This window comes from Protopterus annectens, chromosome 3.part0 (assembly GCF_019279795.1).
Source record: "Protopterus annectens isolate FY-2018-M chromosome 3.part0, PAN1.0, whole genome shotgun sequence".
Lineage (NCBI taxonomy): Eukaryota > Metazoa > Chordata > Ceratodontiformes > Protopteridae > Protopterus > Protopterus annectens.
The window spans coordinates 195,412,782-195,432,119 of NC_056731.1; the positions used below are offsets into that span (position 1 = coordinate 195,412,782).

At 39.2% G+C, this 19,338-nt stretch overlaps 1 protein-coding gene across 10 annotated transcripts in view; it reads left to right on the plus strand.

Moving 5' to 3' along the window:
- The window catches only part of DIP2C (disco interacting protein 2 homolog C), a 2,757,794-nt gene that overhangs the window by 1,779,787 nt on the left and 958,669 nt on the right, over window positions 1–19,338 (plus strand). For all 10 annotated transcript variants that reach the window (XM_044064688.1, XM_044064689.1, XM_044064690.1 and 7 more), the window contains 2 exons: window positions 3,588–3,681; window positions 4,261–4,380. In XM_044064688.1, coding sequence (XP_043920623.1) covers window positions 3,588–3,681; window positions 4,261–4,380 — 214 coding nt within the window. The remainder of the gene's footprint in view (window positions 1–3,587; window positions 3,682–4,260; window positions 4,381–19,338) is intronic.

The window sequence follows — 19,338 nt, forward strand, 5'->3', positions numbered from 1 at the left end:
CTTCTGATACTGTACTCTATTTCAGTTCTATACATATCCCTTTTGTAAGCCCGTTAATTTTTGTCCCAAAGTTTTAACTTGTCACATTGTATAATTTCTGACATTTTTCTTGTATCATTTCCTTTCTTTTTATGCTTGCCTCTTAAATCCCAGTTAAGTCTCCTGTTATTATAATATTCATATTTATGACTACATAGTCGAAACTCTGAAATAAGCTTTCCCTTTCTGTACAGTTAGTATAAGCATATTGTGTTATAATTCTAAATGCTTGCTCTTTCCGTTTTAAATCTGTAATGGTTAATCTTCCTATTTTTTTCTAAAGTTACATCTAACATCTATATATTCCAGAACATCTCTCATTTCCCAAATTCCAAATTTCTTTCCTACCCATAGTTTCTCTGTAATCTTTCTTAATTTGTTAAAAATCTTGTCTTTTAATTTAATTACATCAGTATCACATGTAATTACACCACTGCAAAATTCCTATTTTTCTTTCAATATTCTTAATACTGTTCACATGTATAGAAAGCACTCGAAAATTTCCCCTTTTTCTTAGATTCATGGTTTCATAAGTTCATAAATTATTAGGCTAGATTTCTTAGCAGGCTATTGTAAGCCTAACCAGTTTCCTTCCCAGGGGTCAGAATCAAACAGTGTATCTTGCGTTTGTGAGTCAGACACTTTAACCATTACACCAAGCCCCAGTCTTTAGTTGTATACATTCTTTTTCATCCATTTCCTTTTTTTTTTCTTTATTACATATCCCTTTAAATTTTGATTTTCTGTGTTTTACCTTTTACCAGCAGGATTCTTTTTCCCTTTTACTACCCCCCAGTTTGTCTTCATTGCAACTTATTTCAGAACCTTCTTCTAATATCCTCTCTCTTATTTTTTTATCTTTTTTCTATTACTTCTAAAATTTCTTCTCTTTGTTCATTTTCTTCTTTTACTTTTTCCTTACCGTTGTTTTCATTTTTGCAATCCAACAATAAATGTCTAATTTTGTTATATTTGAAACATTTCAGTTCACATTTTTTGCATCATGTCCCATTTCTCCACAAATATAACATTATCTTTTGTCACAGTTACTTATCAAAAGGCCCTCCTTTTCCACAAAAAAAAAATGTTTTGGGTTGTCCCCAGTATTTTACAACACTCCTATTCCCTTCCACATTTAACATGCTTTGGTATATGTATAATTTTTTCTCCTTCTATTTTTAACACAATATTATAATCCCAGGCAACATTCCATAAACCCCCTTTGTCATAAACTTTTTCAGTAGCCAGTACTACTTTACATAAAGCCTTTAAATTCCTTTCAAAGTCTCTCTTTCTACCTCTATTTGAAATTTTACATTTGTCTACTTTTCTTTTTCCCTGTTAACTGCTTTTATCACATAAAAACTCTATAGGTTACAGTCTTTCTTTTTTTTATATTTTCCAAGAAAATTTTCCATTTAAAAAACAGTCTCAAGTGCAATGCCACAAAATGTGTCTTTGTTAATGAGAATAAATACTGTTACTCATGTGCTTTTACACCCAAACTAGTTATTAAATTGTCCCACACTTCATACCTGTCCATTTTTTGTCTTTACTTTGAATCCTTACCACATAATTCTGTTTTTCATTTTATTTTGCTTTCATTTCTGCTACTCCACTTTTGCCTTCTTTTACTTACTCTCCATAAGTTTTCTCTTCTATCTCACCACTATTCTTCAGGATTGTCTGTGCATCATCCTTTTACATTTTCTCCAAATTTTCCCTCTAGAAACATCTCCTTCATTTTCTGGTTCCATCTGCATCACCATTTCTTTAAGTAAATCATCCAGCAAACCTTCCAACTGGAGAGTTATAATTGTATATCCATCATTTGCTGACTCATCTCCATCAAACAGTTTTCTTTGAAATATTTTCTCAAAATCCAGCACAGATTGTCCAGTCTCGATAGTTGCTTTCTCCTTCATTTCTTTTAGTACTCCAACATCTTTTAGGACTCCATCATGTCCATCTTTCTCCATCTACCTCCCTGTTTCTCCAAGCCATATCTGTGTCAGGAATGGAACAGGAAGTGCTCCTCTAAAATGGTTCCCACTCACAACAGTGATGAGTAGGGGAAGTTCTCCAATGCCCTGCCCAGATTTCCCCTAGTAGTAGTATAAATACCACATCAGGACTCTCTTGAAAGTAGGCTACTAGCCTAGTAGCACTAGTCAACAAAGAATAAATACATAAATGTAAAATAATCTGGACGTAAAGCCCCACCTTGAAGCTGACCAAAATAGTTAACTTATTCTCTGTGTATGGTTGGTATTAAATTCCATCTATGTATTATTATCTATAATTATAGACTTGCATAAATTAATTATTGTAATTGAGACACGGGCTACAACAGTGCTGAATGGGTGACATCTGTGTGTGCTTAGGAAGAGGTGTGACTTTTCTTTTAATCACAGGAATAGTGCAAAGTGGTGTGAGTCCTTGTTTGTTTCATGAAAAAAGTAACAAGCAAATGTGGCTGCACTGGTGCCTCTTGATTGGATGTGTAGCATTTAGTATGGCGATGACAATGATAAACTGAATGTGAAGCTGACTCCTACTTTGTATGTATTTATAGCTTGGCATTTGTGATGGGTGTGATTGCAGATTTGTGTTTATTGCATTTTAAGTCAAATTCCAGTAAAATGTGGAAAATAATTGGTCTTTAAAAGGCAGTTTACCATGAACTGGCCTAATTAACCTGCTGAGATTTTACTGCAGTTCTTGATATTTTAATAGAATATTGTTTTAGAATGTTTTGAGTTTGATAGTAATATAATAATGGTTAGATTATTTGGTGTGTGTGGATTTACAGTTAGTAATGCAGAAGTGCAGCTGTTTATTTTTCCCCCTACTTCTGCTGGTTATTATTAATCCTTATTCTCAAGTAACATAAGAGTGTCCATATCCTACCCTCTACAGGGAGAGAGATCCTTCTGGCATCTTCTTGTGAGGTCATCAGTACTTGAAGGAAGAGAGTCATGAGGGAAGATGCATGCCTGGCTGCGGATACAATTTTGTCTAATGCTAGGAAAGAGGAACCTAATTTGGTTGGAACACAAAATGATGTAATTTGCATGACTGCATTAGATGTCATCTCTACCTACACAACTCTGCCATCCTGCTGCCTAATTGTTGGGTCATTGGCTGCTGGCAAGTTGCCACTTGTCTCTTACTGGAAGGTGTTTCAACACCTCACCCAGAGGAAGTAGACGATGAGGAGTAGTTGACAGGTTTTCTGCAGGGTCCCATGAAGAATGTTGGCTGCTAACCTTCCTTCCTGGTCTAGCTTTTCCAACTCACAAATCACTAAAATCCATCTCAGGATGTGTGAGTAGCAATCAGGAGGCTGAGAACGTGTGCAGCGGAGCTGGTACTGGGACTAGTGCAGCTGTATAAGTACTGTATCTGCTGAAATATTTGAAAAGTAAAGCCTGCGGGGCATTCTTATGTATATGACAGGTCTTCTGTGAGCCTTGTTAAGAGAAAGAACGGACATGTGTTTCAGGTGGTTGTATCTTGACATGTGTTCCCATTTCTTTACATTTCAGAGTGTCATGAACATGATGCATGTCATCAGCATACCTTATTCCTTAATGAAGGTCAACCCTATTTCGTGGATACAGAAGGTGTGTCAGTATAAAGGTAAGAGAGCAACACAGAAATGTTTTACAAGGATCAAAACAAGTTTACAGGTAATTGTAAGAAAGGGAAGACAGTACTGGATAATTTAAGGGCTTATGATGTATTTAAGTACTGATAAGAGCATTCTGAAGTAAACTGATGTGATTGAATTTTCATGATTGGAAGACAGTGTTGATAAATTTCACTGCATTTTCTTGTCTTCAAGACTAGAGGAAACTATAGGCCTGTAATGTAAAATGAGCCAAAGTGGTGTGTTATGTTTAATCATTAATAAGTGGTGTGTATGGGTTGTGCATTTTTATGCATGGTGCTACAGTTAAATTGTGACAGTACTTGATGTGACAGAGCGATAATCAGAATTGCTTTCTGTCCCAGTTGTGCTTCATCCATTAACCTGTTGGCTACCACTGCAGTTTTATTGGGGGGGGGGGGTATGCTGCTGTGTGTGCCTTATGTAATATTTGCATAAAAGACAAACTTATTTTTTGCTTCTGTCATTTGTGTACCATGTATAAACCACAGTGAGTGTTCTACAAGTACTGTTTTTTTAAATATTGCTTATTTTTGTCTTGTGCACAGCAAAAGTTGCATGTGTAAAATCGAGGGATATGCACTGGGCTCTTGTAGCACATCGAGACCAGAGAGACATCAATCTGTCCTCCTTGCGTATGTTAATAGTGGCTGATGGCGCAAACCCTTGTAAGTAACTGCTTTTCAGACCTATTGTGGAAAGTATTGTAAGGAACTAACTGCAGGGATGATTAGCTCAAGTATATGCATGTTTTGTTGTGTTGTGCTATATATTTTCTCAGAACAGAGCATTTGTAGCGTGGCTACTGAGAATAGTGAGGATCAAGAAACACAGGGAGACATAACTCTAAACTTCTGTGAATTAAAAATCCTATCACTTCCCTTTAAAAATAATTGCAGAAAGTCAGAAAGAGAATACATTCCTTATATTTTCAGAATATACAGTCTTTGGGTATTAGACCCCACACCAGGAATGATCAGGATTCTTTTTATAGGCTTGATTGAGCTATTTAAATAGTGTGTATTGTTAAACAGGTGTATCTGAAGAAAATCATTACATACAAGAAGAACAAGGCAAAATTTGAGGGTAACATTAACAATGCTGTACCTAAATTGTAGCATTTTGAGATCTGTGCTAGGAGATTTAGGAAAGAGTCATTCTGAATTGAGTATATTTTTCTTGGGTGAAAAATGTTTCATTTGTGATGGGGATTGCTGGAGTTGTAGAGTATGACTAAGATTCTTAGTTATTTAGAATTAGAAGTGATCGTGTATTCTGAGCATAGACATAGTATGAAGTGGCTGCACAAAAGGTTTTCTAATCACCTTTGATTGGAGGATTTCTACAGAGCATTTAACACCTTTCATTGCACGAATAAGTCCATTTTAATCCTCATTGCACCCAGTAGTAAACTTAGCTTGGGCAAGTCCTTTTGTTTGATAATAGGGAAACATTTTTAGCTGAGTTAACAACTTAATTCATACTATGTCAAAAACGGAAGTCATAAGTAAAATTGTTATGCAGGTAGTCCGTATTTCAGTACTGCTGCTGAGTACAATGTCTAGAAAACGCATAATACTGTCAGCAGAAGTGCCAACAGTGCAGTCTGTTTCTACCCTGTCAGATTCTGCAGGAACACACATTACTTCTGTGGGCCAGATGGCTAGCAGGTACCGCAGAACTTATTGTTGTTGTTTAATTGAATCAAACTCTTTGTGACCTCATTGACTTTGGCACACCAGGCCTATATGTCAAGAAGTGCTTCTTTAAGTTCTTGCAAATTCATATTTATTACTTCAGTGACTGTTGTCCATTCAACTTAGTCCCTGGTGCCCCATTTCTTCTTTTGCCTTTGATTTTTCCCAGCATTACTGTCTCCTCTGGTGTATCCTGTCTTCAAATTACATGGCCAAAGTAATTTGAGTTTCAGTTTTATTGCTAGGCTTGTATTGAACAGTCTAGATTTCCTTGAGTGTTGACTGTTCTGATCTTTTTGCAGTTCATTGAGTTCTTCGTTTTCTGTAACACCAAATTTCAAAAACATCCATTGTTTTTCACATAACTTATAGTCCAGCTTTCACAGCGACTACTGGGGAAATCAGAGCTGCTTGGGTTATATAGATCTTTGTTGACAGTTTGATGCCTTTGCTGTTTAAAATTCAATCCAGATTTGCCATAGCTTTCTTTCCAAAAAGTGAGCGTTTTTTTTTTCACAACTTTTGAGCCCAGGAAATCAATCTGTTTCTGCCCCCATTTTTGTCTAATTATTTGAAATTAATAATAGGACTAGATGAAATTATTTCAGTTTTTGGGATGTTGAGCAACAAATAAGGTTTTGTATTTTTGTACTTTCAAAAGACTTTCAATTCTTCCTCACTTTCAACCATTAGAGTGGTGTCATCTGCATACGTGAAGTTAATATTTCAGCCGTTTTCATTCCAGCACCTGATTAATCCTGGCATTCCAGATGATGTATTCAGCATACAAACTGAATAAGTAGGTGAACATGTCACCCTATCTTCCACATTTCCCAATCTTGAAACATCTAGTTGTGCCTTTTACTGCTTGTTCTGCATACAGATTCCTCAAGAGATGATTAAAGTGACCTGGTAACCCCGTTTCTCTAAGCACTTGACAAAGTTTAAAAATGAAAGTAGACTGAAAGACAAAACCAAACCCGGCAAATACAAATCCGTTTAATGAAGCACTTTTCATTACAATGGTACCTAAAACTTCATCAGATACAAAGACAGCTTTACGACATTCTTTTATAAACAACACTAAAGCCATATGATCACAAGCACCAATCCGCTAACTACATATAAATCAGAACACATTAAAACATAAATTAATTAATAAACTAAAAAATGTTTCAATTAATATAAAATTATTAAACGCATGAAAATAAATGTTTTACATAAAAATTTTACGTAAAAAATACTTAGAAAATTACTTGAAAAAACATCTAGTGGATGCTTTTAGAAACCGCACTCATGGATCATAAACTATATAACATACTTTTTAAATCTTTATCTATTTAAACTCTTTAATTTCAATAAACAAGCTATATTGCAAGCTTCATTTCATTTTGTAAGTATTTTTCTTGTTCTCCTCCTTTCTTTGGCCACTTCTAAAACATTCAGAGACAGACATGTTGCCTGTTGGTTGCCTCCTTAGTCTTCTTTTTATACGGAATATTTTTGGATGCCACCTCCTGGACAATCAGAAATGCCTGTTTATAATTTTTCAGGTTACTTTATCCACCAGGTCTAGCTCCTTAAACCAATTGTTCATGCCAACTACACATTCAGTTGGAATATGGTTGAGCATGTATCTCACTGGCCTTGAATACTTTTCTTTGCTTTCCTTCATTTTCTCTAAACCTCACAGATAACCTGATAGTCTGAGCCACATTCACTCCAGGTCATGTTTTTGATGATTGTACAGTACTCCTTCATCCATGACTGCAAACTACATCATCAGTCTGACAGTCGGGTGACAGCCATGCTTAAAGCCACGTCTGAGACTGCTGAAAGTGTTTGGTATGACCAGTGAATTATCTTGGCAGAGTCCTGCTATTCTGTGCCTCGCGTCATTTTGTATTCCAAGGCCAAGCCTGCCTATTACTCTAGTTGTGCTTTGACTACAAACTTCAGCATTCCACTCACCCAATGCAGCATCTTCCAAAAGATGCTGCACATCCCTATAAAACTGTCACCCTCCGCCTCTTCAGTGTCTGTTCTTGGAACATTAAGTTACATCATACTGTAATGTTAAATGGCATAACTTGTAGGTTTAATGAGATGATTCAATCATTTTTTGGGCTGTAACTAAGCACTGACTTCATGAGAGTGACTGTCTTTCTTCTGGAAGATGCTTGCCCACAGGAGTGTCTTCATGAATGATCATTATAACAATAAAACACAACACTTGGATTGTGTATCTTGTCCTAGGAAATGTCACTTCAGCACTTTGATGTAGTCCTTTGGGAGTACAGTGAACTAGAAGAGATTATTCTTGACTGCCTACAACTTTGACCTTTCAGGGAGCATTTACAGAGCTGCCCTGATAAAAACCTTTCTTCCACATGAAAAGCACCTGGAAATTCAAAATATGATTACTGTTGTCTCCCAATAACAGGCAGGCCATTACTACACAAGATACCAAAAGGCCCTGGGGTATGCCTTCTTGTATTCTCCTCTTTCCTTATACAAAACCCAACATGACAAGATGTCATTGGACTCTCAAAGATATCTTAAACCAGTCATCATATTCCTTAGAAATAGTGTTTCCTCTTATCCAAGCTATAAATAAAGAATTTCTATTTACAGATTGAAACAAGCTACTCAAAGTGATGGCTCAGTTCCTGCAGCAGTAACTCAGCGGCTGACAGCATACTGTTTGGATTACACATGTTGAGCCCCTTTCAGCAATCTTTATATGTAGGGCATCTAGTGTCAACAAGTAAGTTTTGTTAAGCCAGTTCTTATGTCATAGAGAGATGAAACCTTGACTACAACCCAGGTGATGTGAGTTTGATTAGTGATTTATGCACATCTGATGTAATTAACAGGAGGAAGATAGAGTATTTGCTGCATTGCCTTCAAATGGAAGTGGGATGGTATTAAGGTATATTCCCATACTGGAATCCCTAGTGGTGACTGGGTGTCACAGTAGTATGCTGGCTTTGGGGGAGGGAGGTTGTGCAATCCTGAAAGGATATGTCACTAGCAAAAGCAACTGACACGCACTGGTACACGCTAATGCCAATCTCTGAGGTATGAACTGGGCATGTGCTGTGGAATGTTGGGGCATAACATAAAGAACCTAAGCCCTGTAAAGATCTTTTTTATTACTCCTAACTATTTGACCCTTTGTTCCTGAGGAAAGAATGAGCCAGAGGAATGAGTGGGCCAACTGAGCAGTGTGAGGAAGGCTTGATGGTCAGAAGGTGCCAAGGGGGGGCCTCTAGACACCAAACTAAATGAAATAAAATCTGCAAATACAGTCTTACCAGCTTTTCAGAACAACTTAATTTAGGGTCGCATTCAAATCAGTACATACAACATTAGAGTAATGTTGTACATCAAAGGGAAACAGATCTTTCTAGCTTTGTGAAGATACTTGGTCCACATTTTTTAAGCAAGTAGGTGCCGGTCAGTTGACCTTTTGAGCCCTGACCTGGACACAGGAAAGACAAATTATTACATAATAGTACAACTTTTTGCAGTACATTTGCAATAAATAATGACAAGTAGCAAATGCAGCAGTTAAGGAGAATATAAATCATTTATACAATATTTATTATATGGAATTTGTAAGACTCATCTTCAAGAAATTGCTGGAGCAGCATATAGTATGTTGATGCTTTCATAAGATGGGAACATTAGCCATTGTCTCTAAGACAGGTACAAACTACTACTACTTTAAAATGTCATGCCTGCTTAATTTTGAACATGGCTAATTTTTCATGATTTCTTATTTCTGCTAAAAAGATAATTCCCTGTTGCATGGCCAGTTTTACAGAAGGCCCTTTTCACAAACTGCTGTTCCAAAGTGTGATTTAGCTAGATTTATGCTATCATCTTCACTCCCTCTGAAGGAGGAAGTGGGTTTTGTGTACGTTAAGGTAAATCTTAGAAGACAGCACTGACATACCTCTTAGAGCAAGAAATCGTGACAAAGCCATAAATCAAAGTGGGACAGAAGCCCAAAAATAGGGACAATGTTTAAATATTGTTTTTATAAACTTAGAAAGTTGATAGAATAACAGGTTTTGCATAAGCATGTTTTTTTGAAGGATATGAAGTCTGAAACTCAAATATCTATCATTATTTTCAAACTTCAGTCTTTAATGATTTACCAGTAGTTTGCCAGAAAAACACAATTTTATGAAAAACAGACCAAAAATATGAGACCAAAATCTGGGCATTCTGTGAAAATCTGTATGGTTGAGAGGTATGGGCACTGACCAAGTATTGCTGCTTTGTAGAGCAGCATTCGTAGTAGCATTTTGACCCTGTCGTGTACATGTAATCATTGAAAGAGTCTTAGTAGATCACAGTGAAGGGTCTGCTAGGAAGACAAACCGACATTTTTTATTTTAGCAAGTTTAAGTCTGAGTACCACCTCAACAACAGAGCAGAGTTCCACATCCCATTATTTGTATTCGCTGTAAATTTTGGTAATAGATTTCATAGTTAAAACCGCTCTGTCGCAAGCTACCATAAGTAGTTTTTTCATAAGCAAAATGGTAACTGTAAAGGCTGATATCTCATCCCTGATGAAATTGGTCACAGGAGTTTCTCTAAACCAGTCTGTATAGCTGCTAGATTTTTTATCCAAATTACTAAAATTAATGCATTACCTTTGAATACTAGGTGTGCATATGTTGCCAAGCTGTTTACCTGAAGTACTTATGTTTTTTTAAGGAAAACATAGATTTATATGTAGATACTAGGCAACTAGTCCAGCAGACAGTTTTGCAGCCTAGCCACAGATCAAAATTTTAGACCTGTGATGAACAGACAGTAGTAAAAATCTTGCATCTTACTACACTGACTCCACAACCGCTAAAGTAATAAACGGGCGGGGGGTTAACGGTTAAGATCTTAACCTCACAGATACAAGGTACAGGGCTTGACTCTGGCCTCTGGTTATTGGCCATGCTTGTAATAGTCTGAAAACTGATAGGTTAGTATTTACCTGTAAACATAAAAATAATTACTAACAGAATAATACATGTTAATAAAAACCCATGTAGGAGTTGAATTGCTTTGGTCCATACAATCTTTAACTTAAATGCACTAACTCTACTTACACAACCATGGAGAAAAGATACACAGTAGTTTAAATAAACATTTTTCTAGTCGCCAGTCTTTAGCATTCTAATACAGAGGAAGCATATTCAAACTGCACCTATAGCTCTGAAGAGTAGAATGATAAACTTCCATTTCCTGAAATAGCTGAAACAGTATGAATCAATGATAATAAGCTTCCATTTCTTCAAGTACAACTAAAACAGTGCAGATCACCAGCATCAAAAAACAAAGCTCTCAAAACCCTAGCAAAAACAGCAGTCGTTGCTGTTATGATCTGTGTTGACGCTCTGATAGTAGTGGACCCAAACAAAATGTCAGATGAAGTAACATGAAATTCCTTTTAAGTAAGAGGATTAAAGCCTTTCTGTAACCTAACAAACTTTCAGAATGGTTGGCCTGCTGTATTTTATTTTTAGTATGACAAATACAGTAAACCTTTGCACATTACAGTAATACAGTAGTTTACTGTAGAAATGTTTTTGAGGCTACTTCATGCTCAGTTTTCCCCATCTTCACCAGAAAGCAGAATTTTGAGGCAGGTCTGGTTATGGTACAGCACTGCTGCAAGGAATGTTCTAACTATCCACCTGCTAGGAGTATTGCTTGTGATTCTGCCTAAATGTTAAGTTATTGTTATGACAATCATCCTTAAGAAAGATAACCAGTTGAGTATGGTACTTATAAGAGTAATAGACATTACAAGAGAGGTTAATATAACAAATAAGATTCCTTCCCTTCTTTCTCCTGTTTGGTGGAAGCAGATAAATTTGCCAGGAACCAATTTGTTGAAAAGGGCAATTTGTCCAAAGTTGTTCACTGAGTGCTGGTAAAACCTTGGTGTTAGGAAGTTTAGGTAGGGTATGTGGTATGGTTGAAAACCCACACGAGACGCAGGGATGCAGCCAACTGTAGAAATTTCTGTGTTATACCAGTGTAAAGGGAGCACTTTGGACATATGCTGTTTGACTATGGTTTTGACAATCTGGGTAACATCTCTGGGGGGGGGGGGGGCTGACTTGTGCATGGTTACTGGTTTTACTGCTACTATATAGGGCTTCCAGAATTGAAGAATCAAACAATACACTTGACAGTGCAAGGTTATATGTCGCTACCTCATGCTACGTGTTTCAGAAAATTGTGGTGGTGGCCCTTACAGGAGAAAATAGGGACATTTTGAAGAGATTCGGCTCGGACATGGTAAACAGACTGGTAAGCTCAAACGTTAAGATTTACTATTACAGCAACTTGAGTACTGTTATGTTAACTACTTTATGTCACTGCACTTTCTCAGATATATGCATGAGCCTGGTATTTCAGTTCAGTTTACATCAGAATTCTTTATGTCAAGGAATCTGTTCAGTTCTGACGTTTGTTTACCAAATTTGATGGATGTCTACAGTGACGTTTTATTTACTTAGTGTCCTCTTGAACCACTTTTACTTTCTGTACTGCTGCCTTCTGTCCAAGGATCAAGGAATAATAAATTGTATAATTTTGAAAATGTATTCCCCACATTGGTCAAAAGACATTGTGCTTTTGATTTTCAGGGCCTTTTTTTGTCTTATTTTCTCCTTAAATGGAGTTACATGCTTGAATGCTTCCTCAGACTGTAATGCACCCATTTTTCAATGATTCTTCAGCTCTGTCTATTTGTCTTAAACAGCTAACCGTGAGCTGGAAGTTTTTTAAGCTGCTAAGTTGTATTACTACTATTAGCACACAAATAAATCACAGACAGAAAGATTCATTACCTAGCATCTGGCCCATCTCTGGAATGCATTACCCTTACATGTTAATCAGAGTTGACAGTCTTGCCTTCTTCCAGACTAACCTTGATGATTGGATTGATATCTTCATGTTCGTCCTTGGCCTGATGCGTTTATTTCCTCCTAAAGATGTGGGGAGCACATCTTGAGAGTGGTATTTGTCAGTGTGCACATTTTCTTCTGAGTTAACTTGCCATCTAGTTCCTGTGAACTGTTTCCTGTACTGATAAAAATATTTTATTGTATGTATGTAAACTATCAAGTTAATGTTTTTAAATGCCTTTATTAATGACACAGGTACACATACAGTTAAAGAAAAAACACAGTAAATAAAAAATTTTCATTAGTTTCTTGCATTTTACATATATGTTTTATTTTTAAACAGTTATCATTCACTCCCAACATTACACAAATTGCTCGAGTCCTGCCATCCTTAAGTGTCACTCCTCCTCCCAAACATTATTCTGCATGTATTGTTCCCACAAATTCCATTTGTTTCTACGTAATTTTCTCCTTCCCTATCCTAATGATCCCAATTCCAATTATTTGTTTTTTTTAAACAAGAAGCATCTTTATTAAAATATCATGTATGACATATAGGCAATCTTATGTTTATATTAATGAAAGTAAACCATACCATACCGACAAATGCAGCTGCAGACATTATACATCCCTTGTAATCTATCCAGTCATTGTCAGTCAGCCATTACATAGCTCATTCAATTCTTGCCTTTTTTTAAACCTCGTTGCTCTTATGCATGTATTGATCCCACACTTCCCTTTTTATCCTATGTAATTTGCTCCTACCCTTTTCTAAAGATCCCATTTCCAGTTGTTTTATCTCTGTTATTGACTTCTCTACTTTTAGTAAAGTTGGTTTAGACTGATTTCCATTCTCTATTAATTTCTTTTTTGGCAGCCATCATAGTTAGACTCCACAAGGCCTTACTATGTCTATGTAATTCCAGTTCTGTATCATAGCTCAAAAAATAATTTCCTTAGTTACTCCAGTTTACTCACCCAGCATCTCCAACAGAGCAGTCTACAGGGAATCTTAAAAGTTTGCCAACTCATTACACTCCCAGAAAATATGTTCCTAATCACCTCTTTCTTCCATATCACATCTCCAACGTTTGCTTTCTACCAAGGAAAAATTATTTGGAGTGTACTATGGTTATAAAAATACTTATGTAAACACTTACAAGCAAAGATCCTAAAACCTCTAGAGTTGGTTACATATTTCGGAGACATACATATCCCCCCCCCCCCACTATTGTTTCTTTGTGAATTGTTTATGCAATCTCTGTTCCCAATCCTTTCTAACCTCCTCTGGTTGATTCTAATAGTTATAATGCAATATTTTATATGCTTTACTAATAATTTCTTTCTTAACGGCAACTTCTGTTCTAGATTCTACTAAAAACTCTGCCATTGCTGATTTTGTGTTTAGGACCCCCATATTTCTTTCTCTTTGCCTATACTCTGACTGTACTCTGATATCAATCTTTGATAGGGAAGGCAGTCTGTAACCTGCAGTCCAAATAAGTTCTTTGTTTCTTTCCATTTTGTTACCTTTCCCTCTCTAGTTAGTTGTTCCAAATATCTTGGTTCCTTTGCCAGTTTTCTCCAATAAATTCCAGCCCCCTCTTGCCTATTGTTTGCATCCCTTGTTGCAGTCATCCCTATCAGCAGAATTTCCTTTCTCCATTCTCATGTTGGCTTAGTTCTTAGAATATTTTCTGCTACTTTATGAATGTAATATTCTGTATGGCTATTGTTAGTCTCTTTAAAGGTCTGCACCCAAAATCTCAGTCTCTCCTTGTTTTTTGAGCACCCCCCCATTTCGTCACCATCTGTTTCCACTTTGCATTATAGTTTTCTCCTTGTGCTATGTATAGGAGCCTTAACTGTGTTGCTCTGAGATACCTCTTCAGTTGGATAATCCCAATCCACCTTGTTCTGTTGGGAGAATAAGATTATCCCACTTGACTTTTGCAGTCTTCCCCTCCCATATAAAATTCTTCAGCTCTTTATTTTTTGCTGTCCACGACTTCTCCTCTGGTTGATAAAAGTATGCCTGACCTGTGTATAAGACTAAAGGGACTAAAAACATTTTAACTGTTTGTATCTTACTATCAATATCCATATAACAAAGCTTCCATTTTCTCAGTTTTTGTATTATCTTTTGTTTAGTCTCTTCCCACATATTCTTAGCTGCCACATCAGAATCATTTTAATCCATACTCCTAAATACTTCATTTTGTCATGTCCCCATATGTGTAGCTATTGCTGAACCAATCTGTATGTGGGTACATAATTTACCACTATTGCTTTTGTGATAGCTTCATTAATTTTGTATCCCGAAAAGATTTGAAATTGTCTTAGTGTGATGTTCTTCGTATTTCACTGTTGTAGTCATCACATTTGGATTATCCCTGCCAGGTTAGCCCTCAGCCTGCCCGAATACCAGAGACTTGTATTTCTGCGTCAGTTGCTGTCACTTGAGGACTGATGTCAGGTCGTTGGCAGTATAAAGTAAGGCAGCTGATGCCATTACATCAGTCTTACTTGCTGTGGAGCCCGAAGCAGAAGCAGTTCACACAAGTGCCGGTCGGCCGCTACCTGAGTTTTCATTTCTGAATTGAAGTTGAAGTCTTCTAAAGCTAAGTACCCTGTTTGGGATCCTTTTTTCATGCACTAACCGATGTCAGAAAAAGTTAATAATTGTCTCACCTGTGGAAAGCAAATACCACACTGAGACTTTCACTCTTACTGCGTAACTTGTATAAGCCCAGACCACGATGTCCCCCATTGTTGCTTCTGTGCTTTGTTCAACCCCAGAACTATCCATCATTGGGCCCTTATTGTAGCCAGATATTTTACACTCCTCGAATTCCAGTATGGCTTCGGTAAGCCATCCGACAGCAGATCTTCCGAAAAAACGTAAAGATAAAGACAGAGACAGACCGCACAAGTCCAAACCTACCGACGATGCTTCCGTTAAGCTAGTCGTCAGTTCTCCGGTACTCAGTGAGGCGCTTTTGCAGCCCCTGATGCCCACTTTAGTTGATTTGCGGCCGCTACTGAGACCCTTTCAGAGTCTGATATGATGCAAAACTCTTCTTCATCTAAGGATCTTGTGGTCATCTCTACCTTGGATGGGTCCAGAGCCGCTGAGCAGGCACCAGCTTCTGAGGAAGTCCTTCGCACTACCGAATCTCAACACAAACCAATGTTTTCTTTCTCGACTACCATTCTTTCAAAAACAACTGAGTTCCTGAGGACCCGGGTTCGAACCACACCCAAGAAACTGACTACCCAATCTCAGGAGCCTACTTCCTTGCCTCAGTCTCAAATGCTTAAAATGGCAGAAGACCTGATCATGTTGATCAGGGGAAGCCAAGCCACCCCCTCAAAAAGGAAAAGAGATCTGTCCCCAGTAGTTTTGTCTGAACAAGAGTCAGATGAATCTGATGCATCTAACTATGAAGACATGCAGCCCCTCTCCACTTATGAGGATTCTGAAACAGAGGAATCCATTCCTTCAGCCTCTCCCCCAGAGGATTTTTCCTTTGGGGGCATCCTGCATACTTTAAGGGAGCATTTCCAATGGGAGAGTCAGGACTACCCTCAGTCTAAAAGGAGACTCAGGGAATTCCTAGATCTTCCACAACACAGACCATTGGCCATCTGCCCAGTCCTGGATGTGGTGGATGATGATTTCCTTGAATCCAGCTTGACCTCTGCTCCCAAAAAACCAGACCGGTACTACAGAGCCCCTGACTCACACAAATATCTTTTTAAAAATCCAACAGCTGACCCTGCGATCATTTTTCAAGGGCCTAAAGGGATTAAAGCAACCTTTAAGAATCCCACCCCCTCAGACAGGGATTCCAGAGCATTGGACAGATGGGGTAAAAAAGTATACACCTCAGCTACTCTTGTTATCAGGGCACTAAATTGTCAGTTCCATATGCTTAAATATCAGCAGCATACCCTGGAATGCCTAAAACAAAAATGTCTTCCTTTCCTGCTTGGGCAGAATCTAAAGATTTACAAGACTTAATGCATTCTGCAAGTCAGGTAACTAAACACACTTTGCACTGTGGTTTTGATGCCCTAGAAGCTTCTTGCAGGGCAGCAGTCACTGGATCTGTCATTAGAAGACATACATGGCTTAAGGAACAACCCCTGCCAGACCATGTCAAATCTAAATTGTTGAATGCCCCCTTGCACAAATATAGCTTATTTGGCACTAAGGCAGAAGAGGTCTTAAAAAGATGGAAGAAAAAGCAAAATCTATGCAAACAGTTAAAGATTTCTTACAGGTCCAGCCACCTAGGTTCAACAGGCATTGTCCCTCCAAGCACTGGTCCTTTTCCTGCTATGAGTAGACAGGCCCAGCCTAGGCCCAGTGGAAACAGACTCCCCAGAGAGCAGCCCCAGGGAATGGAGAAATCTAAGCAGTGGACTACCTCCACTTCAAAACCAGCGAGTTCTAAGCCACCCCCTTATGGTAAGAACTCGCAATGACTCGCTTCCTCCCTATCTCCCCTCTGCCCACCTTCACTTACCCACAGGAGGAAAACTCTCCTTTCACTCAAGCACCTGGGCTACCAGTACCAAGGACCAATAGGTTCTGAACATTGTGTCTCAGGGTTACAAATTCTTCTTCCACACCCTTCCAACCCCAAAAGGGTTCCCAGCTCTACCACTAAATCAGTGTGTAGAGTACCAAAAGCAAATCCATTCCCTTCTCTCTTTGAGGGCAGTAGAGCACATTCCTGCAGAACAGTTAGGCCAAGGCTTCTAAACCAGATTTTTTCTGGTGCCCAGAAAAGAGGGCACTTGATGCCCCATACTCGATCTATCCATTCTAAACACCTTCCTGGTGATCCCAAAATTCAAAATGCTCACCCTCCAGCACCTGCTACCCATGCTGTCCAAGGACGCTTGGCTAGCCACCGTAGATCTAAAAGAGGCCTACCTCCACATTCCTATCAGGGAATCATGCAGGAAATATCTCCGATTCAGGGCAGGATCTCAACACTTTCAGTTCTCTGTGCTTCCCTTTGGCTTATCTACTGCTCCAAGAGTTTTCACAAAATGTCTGGCTCCGGCCATTGCCTTTTGCAGACAAAGGGCCTTTGTAAAGACCCTACTAACCACCCTAGGGTACACAATCAATGAAAAGAAATCAAAACAGGTGCCCACCCAAAGCATAATCTTCCTGGGAGCAAGTCAGGACACAACATCCCAGATGGCATACCTTACACTAGAGAAACAAATTTTCCTGACAGTCTACTCTCAACTGGGCACCAGGCCCCAGCTCTCTGCAAGGAAAATCCTGCAAGCTCTGGGGTTCATGGCATGTTGCATACTACTCATTCCATATGCCAAACTGCATATGAGGAAACTTCAGTGGTACCTAAAGAGCTTTTGGTGTCAGCACTCTCAAGACCTGGAAACTGTTCTACCTATAATTCCTTGCCTTAGAAAGGAATTTCTCTGCTGGGCAACAGCATGCTCCCACAACAAGGGACTGCCCTTCAGCAACGAGCAGGGAGGGACTCACTTCTACCATCTATGCAGACTGGCCATGACCCTTTGGCTCACAGCCTCTTCCATGCAACTGCACCTGTTAGCACAATACCTACTAGGCTCTCTCAACTCCCTGGCAGACCAATTAAGCAGAAACCTTCTGGACCCACACAAGTGGCAGCTCAACAGAAGTACCTTCACCCTAATAACTCAAAAATGGGGAACTTCGAAGGTCGACCTCTTTGCCTTCCACACCAACCATCAGCTCAGCAAATTCTGCACCAGGGAGCATCACTTTATGGCTTGGAAAGTAGATGCCCTGTCCTTCCCATGGGTCAGCCTCTCAGTCTATGCCTTTCCTCCCCTACCTCTCATCCCTAGGGTACTTCTCAAAATATGGGAGTAAAAACCATGGGACCATTCTTATAGCTCCAGACTGGGCCCGACAGTACTGATACCCCTTGCTGTGCAGCCTGTCCCTGCTGCGTCTATGGCGTCTTCTACAGATTCCAAACCTCCTAACCCAGAGGGAAGGGGAATTCATGCAGCCCCAATTGCATACACTCAATTTGGCAACTTGACTTATTCCCTAACCAAGAACCAATCTGCCATCCTCAGTAAACAGGTTCTGGATGTTATCCATGAGGCCAGGTGGCCTAGCTCCAGAAAATCTTATGCAGGTAAATGGAAAAGGTTCTGCACCTGGATCCAGGCTAAGAGGGGGGGGGGGCAATATGGCACAGCCCTCCATCCCTCTCATCCTGGATTACTTAGCTGACCTACTACACAGTGGTCTCTCTTTCTCCTCTATAAAAATTCATGCCTCTGCTATTTCTGCTCATTTCCCACTGAGCAGCCCCTCTTCTCACACCCTTTCATCAAACAGTTCCTCAGAGGGGCTAGCAACATGAGCCCCCCCCCCCCCGCCCCAGAAGGGCACCAACAACAGCTTGGGACCTTAACTTTGTCTTGGAAAAGCTCACCCTCCCTCCCTTCAAACCAGCTTCTTTTGCAGAGCTAAAATTTCTCTCCTGGAAGACAGCATTCCTTCTGGCCATCACTTTAGCCAGAAGAGTCTCTGAGCTGCAAGCACTCATGGCTGTGGGAACCCTTTATCATCCCATACCCATCCTTCATGCCCAAGATGGTGTCCAGTTTGGCTCTCAACCAATCCATTCATTAGCCCACCTTCTTTACTAATCCCCAGAACAAGGGGGAAAGGATTCTTCACTCTCTAGATATGCACAGACAGCTCGGGCACTATCTGGACAGGACTAAATCCTTCAGAAAGTCTGATCAATTGTCGGTTAGCATTGCTATGGTGGCAGAAGGCAAAGGCATCTCCAAGCAAACCATTCCAAAATGGATAGCACACTGCATCCATTTCTGCTACAAACAGCATGGTAAGCCTTCTCCCAAGGGGGTCAGGACACACTCCACCAGAGTAGCCTCCACCTCTGCAGCTTTCCTCAGAGGAGTCCCCGCCAGGGACATCCTG